Genomic DNA, 6,891 nt, shown 5'->3' with positions numbered 1-6,891 from the left:
GACATTGAGATCCCCCCAGAGAAGGACAGCCCTAATGCCTAACCCTAATCCCTTACAGCAAGACTGTAAGGGACAATGCCCAGGCATGTCCATCACCATTTGGGGGCCAGACTTATCTGTGTGCCCCCAGCATGGCAATCTCGACTAGTTTCCGCTTTTGTAAACCAGTAGTGATTCACATTAGCGTGTCGTCATGCTGGCTGGGTGGAAAAGAAAATATGATGAGGATGGAAGTAGTGGCGTCAATTCCTCTACTGCAATGTGTCATGGGAGTGTCCCTTTAAGAAATGTTTTTGTCTTATCACATGGCTTCAGTGATGCCATTGTGTGGGAGAAACTGGGCTGTGACGCTGAGTTTTACTTTGGCTTTGGGTTTGGACTGGTTTTGAACTGCACAGGTTGAAAGTGCCTCTCTATCTTCATTTTAAAAGCTGTTTCCAGACTGCTTGTAACTTAAAAGAGATAATTGCTTTTGGAAGGAATTCAAACCTGATGTTTGAAAACAGGATCAGAGTATCACTAACAAGTCTTATACCAGTAAGAATTTTGTATGCTGGGCCACACCTTTGAAAAGGGGTTTCTGGCTTTACTTGGATTTTGTTTTGAATTGGAACAGTTAAGCGGGAATTAATTAAGGGTTATACATAGATTACTGTAGCTGTGCGGGGTCTTTATGTCTGTAGTTGATAAAATTCTTACTATGCATGTTGATACAAATGTTAACTAAATTCGAAGAATAAAGCTTGTTTTTTTAAATTAAAAGTGCCTAAGAACTCTGCTGAATAACAAAGCACAGTGGGCTAAGCAGCTGGCTTGTAAATGCAGAACAAGGCAGCAGGGCGAGTTCAATTCCCGTACCGGCCTCCCCGAACAGGTGCTGGATCGTGGCAATTAGGGGCTTTTCACAGTAACTTCATTGAAGGCTACTTGTGACAATAAGCGATTATTATTATTACCTGAAAGGCAGGCTCTTGTGCACATCATAACCAAAAACGATAAACAGTTGCAGGTCGGTGAAGTCCATAATATACTTTGGCATTTTCTAAACCCTGGCCCATAACAAATGTTAATTCACGAAAATCAGTCTCACACCCTTTTTGGTCGATGATCACATCACTGGTGGGGTGGCGGGGGAGAAGAGATCTCATTCTGAGATCTCGCAAGCGTAAATCCTGTTTTTGGCCTCTCGTGAGATTTAGCAGCCATTATGGGATTTGTGTCCATGGTCAACAGGGCCATTAGCTCAACGGCATTTTGAAATATTCTACGATTACGTTTTGTTCCTTTACAGCCCAAGATCAGATTGGTGTTAAGTCAAAGCTTCTAACAATTTTTACCTTCTTCCTGCATCCTGTTGTAAATTGCATTAAGTTATCCATCACATAATTACTCCTTAATTTTGACATGGCTTTTGCAAGATTTCTTAATTAAAACATGAAGCAGCTTTTCTTTTTTCACCAAAATATTTAATTAGTTGTTTTATGTACAATAAATAACAAAAATAGCGGGAACTTCGCCAAAGTAAAGCAAGATCAAAATGGACAAAATCAAATATTTTTTTCCGCACAGCTTGTTGAAGTGAAAAGCTTGAGCTGTCAATAGTTTGGAAACATACAACTGTTGGAACAGTGTTTAATTAGGCTTTCTGTGCAACAGAGGAAAGTAACTGAAAATTCAGAGGAAGGGGAGGTCATTACCATTTAAGGTAGACACCATGCGGTTTAAGAAATCACAGCATAGCTTAGCAACTGAAAAATTACAACAGTCACAAATGCTGAATGCAGTCAAGGTTTTTTTTAAATACCATATTAAATACATTACTACATAAAGAGAATTGAGAAACACTACAGACTTTGGGTGATGTCAAATATATAACTTGGACATTGAGGTTCAAAACAAAAGTGAAAATGCAAAAGGTCAGAAGTGGCAGTGCTAAAAGCTCATCACTTTTGCCATGTTGTATCTTCACGATGGAAGACAGTATCGCTGCTTCAATAGAGCATAATCTCCCAGTAACATAAATACCAAGCTCAGTAAGAATAGAGGTTTGTAAATTTAGAAAATAACCAAAAGTTAAAATATCACTGTGTTTCTCTTGCAATGTCACTCTTGATCTCTCAAACACTGATTATTTTAATATGAATGGGCTTATATTCTCTCTCACATCAATTGCAACAGGTTGCCAACCATTCCCTTTGTGAATATGGCAGAGTGATTATGAGAAGTGTGTTTGGCTTTCCTCTATGGCTGGAGGAGCGCTGCAGTCACAAGTCACGCTCATTTTATTACAAAAACCAACACCAGCAAAATTAAAAGTATAAATTAAACTTTGGTACAACAACATTTCCCCTCCCAAAAAATACAAAATAAATAGAACAAACCCCACAAAAACTCACAATACCCATTTCAAAAGAATTCATCTGGTTCATGTGCAAATAAGCAGAGATGAAAAGCTTTTGTAAAAAGAAACTTTTTCACAAATGACACCTTTCTACATGTCCAATATAGCATCTATAGAAATCTTCAGGTGCACACAATAATATCTTACAAAAAAAGGTTCTAAAAAAAAGCAATAATGTCTCAAAAGAAAACAATGAGAAGTGCATCATAAATGAAACCATGTGATCAGAATCTGCTACTTCAATTATTCGAAATAAGAATAGTAGCCACTGTCGTTTAAGGATGATCTCTTACTCAGGTCCTGCAATATAGAAATAGGATCAATAGGCTTCCTATCTGCTTCTGAAGACAACTTCAATCTGGTCTTGGGTGGAGCTCGAAGAACACTGGCATAAGAAGCAGCACCGTTGCCTTCTACAGATTTAGATGGACTCTGGTATTGAAGTGGATTGGGCTGTGTGAGAGGGCTTACATTGGAATTACTTTTATTGCAACCGGCATCCTCCTCGGTCCCAAAAGATGGAGCACCATGTCCTAAAGAGAGAGATAAATAATAGACTAGTTCCAATTAAAAATGTAACTTCATTTAAACTTTTCTATACATGATCATTTTTAACATTTATTTCTGAAACAGATTTAATTGTCCCCTCCATTCACCTTTTTGGTTCTTCTACAAGATTTACCACCCCAAAGCTGCTACCCACCTATTCAATAGCGCTTTGCAATAGTATCTGGGAGCAGTAAGCATCACCTGGCTCCTTTCAAGGAAGCTGGATTGTGTCTGGTAGATTCCACATGTATTGTAAAAACCTGTATCACACAATTCAGACACCAAACATACTGGATATTCCATTCTCACAATCTTTATCATAATAATCTTTATTAGGCTTGCATTGTCACTGCAATGAAGTTACTGTGAAAATCCCCTTGTCGTCACATTACGTGCCTGTTCGAGTTCACAGAAGGAGAATTCCGAAAGTCCAATTCACCTAACAACACAATGATTGTTATTTTTTGCATCAGACTGCAGGTCTGAGGAGAGATTACCAGGACTAAATTTGTGGCCCATGAGGAGTGGCAGGAGTGACCTAATTCAGGTGCTTTAAGATGATTGAAGAATTTGATAGGGTAAACAGAGAGTAACTACTCCCTCTGGTGGGAACATTCAGAACAAGGTGGGGGGGGGGGGGGGGGGGGGGGTGGCATAATCTTAAAATTAGATCGGGGTGATGTCATGATGCTGGAGATACTTCTTCACACAAAGGGTGGTGGAATACTGAAATTCATTTTCCCAAAAATCTGTTGAGGCTGTGGGTCAACTGAAAATTTCAAAACTGAGATTGTTAGATTTGTTAGTCAAGGGTGTTAAATGCTACTCAACCAAGGCATGGAACGTACGGTCAGTTTGGGTAGTGTATACAGATTCAACAGTATCCTTCAAAAAGAAATTGGATTAACAGAACCATTGAATGTTTACTGCACAAAAGGAAGCCATCAGCCGACCATGGCCATGCCTGCTCTGTGCATGAGCAATTCGTCCAGTACCACTCTTCCCTTTATCCTGGAGCTCTGCAGTTATTTTCTCTTCAGATACTTATCCAATTTCTTTTTGAAATCCTCAATTGTTTCCACCTCCACCACTCTCACAGGGAGTGCATCCAGCTCTTACCCATCCACTGTGTAAACAATATTTCCTCTTGCTGCTGTTGCTTCTTCGACAAATCACATTAAATTTGTGTCCTCTAATTCTCAATCTTTCTGCCAATAAGAATAGACTGACTCCATCTACTCTGTCTCGACCCTTCATGATTTTGAACACTCAATCAAATTTCCTCTCAGCATTGGCTTCTTTAAGAAGAACAGCTCCAGCGTCTCCAATTTATCCAACTAAGTGAAGACCCTCATCCCTGTAACCATATTTGTAAATCTTTTCCACACCCTCGCTGATGTATTCACATCCTCCCTAAAGTGAGCTGCCCAGAATTGGACACAATACTCCAATGTTTTGTAAATGCTTAGCATAACTTCCTTGCTTTTGTCATGTGTACCTCTATTTATAACACCCAGGACCCCATATGCTTTACTAACTGTTTTCTCAACGTGCACTTCTACCTTCAACAATGTGGGCACATATACTACCAGGTCCCTCTGTTCCTGCACCACCCCTTATTTTATTTGCCTCTCCTTGTTCTTCCTATCAAAATATATCACTTTACTACATTAAGTTTCATCTGACACATGCTGCCTATTTAACCAGTTCATCAATGGCCTACTGAAGTTTATCAGGATCCTCCACACAGTTCTCAATACTTCCAAGTTTTGTGTCAGCTGCAAACTTTCAAATTGTGCCATGTATTCCCAAGTCTAGGCCATTGATAAAGGTCAAGAAAAGCGATGATTCTAACATCAATCCATGGGAAAACCAATGCTGCTGGATTCTCCGTTGGCAGGATCCTCTGCCCTGCCGGCAGCACACCCAACAGTGTGGGGTGGCCCACAATGGGAAACTCCATTGGCCGGCTGCTGGAAGGCAGAATCCCCCTGCCAGCGGGGGCTGGTGGGACAGAGAATCCTGCCCAGAATATACATTTCATGAGTCCGAAAAATAACTGTTCACTACTACTCTCTGTTTCATGCCATTTAACCAACTTTGTGTTTTTTTAAAATAAATTTAGAGTACACAATTTATTATTTTTCCAATTAAGGGGCAATTTAGCTTGGCAATCCACCTATCCTGCACATCTTTGGGTTGTGGGGGCGAAACCCACGCAGACATGTGGAGAATGTGCAAACTCCACATGGACAGTGACCCAGAGCCGGGATCGAACCTGGGACCTCGGCGCCGTGAGGCAGCAATGCTGACCACTGCACCACCGTGCTGCCTCAACTCTAACCATAACATCATTTCCCTTTAATACACTGGTTTGAGTTTACTTACAAGCCTAACATGGTGCATTTTATCAGATGCTTTTTGGAAGTCTACCACATTTCTCAAATCAAGCTGTTGCCTCATCAAAAAATTCTATTAAATTAGTTGAATGTTATTTGCCCATCATAATTCCTGCTGTTTTTACATAATTCATGCAGATTTGCTCTAGTGACTGTTAATTGTGTCCCTTATTATCAATTCAAAACCTTTCCCGCCACCAAGGTTAAACTGACCGAGAGTGTCTGAACCAATCTTTCCACCCTTTGTTGAATAAAGATCTAAGGAGGAGTGGAACATTATGGTCAGTGCCTCTTCAATTTTCCACCTTTACGTCCTTCAATATCCTCGAGCCATCTGATCTGGTTCTGGTGACTTACAAACTTTAAATACAGGCAGCCTAGGGGGGTCACATGATGTGAGCACAGGAGTGGCTGCGGTTTTCACTGTCTCCGGTTCTGCACCTCTTTTAATCCATCTTTTCATCGTGTTGCACGTTTTGTCTTTTCTGTGCCATGTCCCGAGAAGTGTTTGGTCGATGTTTTTGCATGAAAGAGCCGAGACAAAATGCTAAAATCCTCGATTGGCAGTGGTGGCTCGAGTGGAGTCCTGCTTGCAGTGGGGTGGTTGTTATTGAGCGAGCTCCCATCTTGGAGGTGCTATGTGCATCTAATGATGAGTGCCAACGTCGATGTCGTCCTGGCTGAAAATCTCGGCTCCGAGGTGCTGGCTGTCAGGGCTTACTTCTTTCGGGTTTTTGCTTCTGTTTGAATTTAAGAATCCATGCTTTTATCCTTCATTGGCCTAAAAGACCTTTTGTTATTCTAGGGGAGGACTGGTTTCTGTCTGGCTCATCTTTTGGGTTGACTGTCTTTTCTTTGCACATGGGTCTCTCTCGTTATCTGTTCTTCAGTACTATTGGAGCTGATAGAGTGTCTTGTCTATTATTAGAACAGACTGAGGTGGAATTGGTATCTGTGGTTGTGGATAGGGGTGAGGGTGGCCTTAGGTATATTTTGTCTGGCAGTGGTTTCTGCAAATTCGTTTTGGTGTTCCCCCTCGGTCTCACATTGCTTCTTCCGTCTGGGTGAGTCTGGGTGAGTCTAATGCTGGTCTTGGTTTTGGTATGGCCTGATGGAATTGCGGGGGGGGGGGCTCTTGGGGGAGGGGGGTGGACCGGCCCTCCCTCCCAGGACACCCAGTCAGCGGGTGTCTTGACGGTTATTCTTCCTTCAGATCGGAGTCCCCTTCTGGCTAGGGTTGGACTGTTATCCTTTCTTTCCAAGTGGGAGTAATGTCCTGCCCTGGATGGGATTGGATAAGTGCAAGTTGGCAGGGCATAGGTTTGGGTTAGGTGAGAGGCTTGGCCAGGCTTGTCTCTGTAGTCGGCATCCCGTTTCCCAGGGATCAGGGGTGCCCTCTTCTGGGGGTCTCGTTGGCAGGTTTGACCTCCTAGTTGTACGAGGATTTGAATGGGTTGGGCACTGCATTGAATAGATATCCTTTTTCTACCTCCCTGGGATAGGTGAGATGCCACCTTGTTGACTGGGTGGTCGCATTGGTTT

The 6,891-nt window shown here is 41.9% G+C and overlaps 1 protein-coding gene across 9 annotated transcripts in view; it reads right to left on the bottom strand.

Annotated features, from left to right (window-relative positions):
• Positions 1 to 1,444: 1,444 nt before the first annotated feature.
• LOC119978927 (probable helicase with zinc finger domain) overlaps positions 1,445 to 6,891 on the bottom strand; it is a 607,351-nt gene continuing 601,904 nt past the window's right edge. For all 9 annotated transcript variants that reach the window (XM_038820862.1, XM_038820870.1, XM_038820865.1 and 6 more), the window contains one exon: positions 1,445 to 2,934. In XM_038820862.1, the coding sequence (XP_038676790.1) occupies positions 2,645 to 2,934 (290 nt within the window). In that variant the 3' untranslated portion in view covers positions 1,445 to 2,644. The remainder of the gene's footprint in view (positions 2,935 to 6,891) is intronic.

This window comes from Scyliorhinus canicula, chromosome 15 (assembly GCF_902713615.1).
Source record: "Scyliorhinus canicula chromosome 15, sScyCan1.1, whole genome shotgun sequence".
Classification (NCBI taxonomy): domain Eukaryota; kingdom Metazoa; phylum Chordata; class Chondrichthyes; order Carcharhiniformes; family Scyliorhinidae; genus Scyliorhinus; species Scyliorhinus canicula.
The sequence above is the reverse complement of the archived record's forward strand: the minus strand, read 5'-3'. Positions and strand labels throughout refer to the sequence as shown.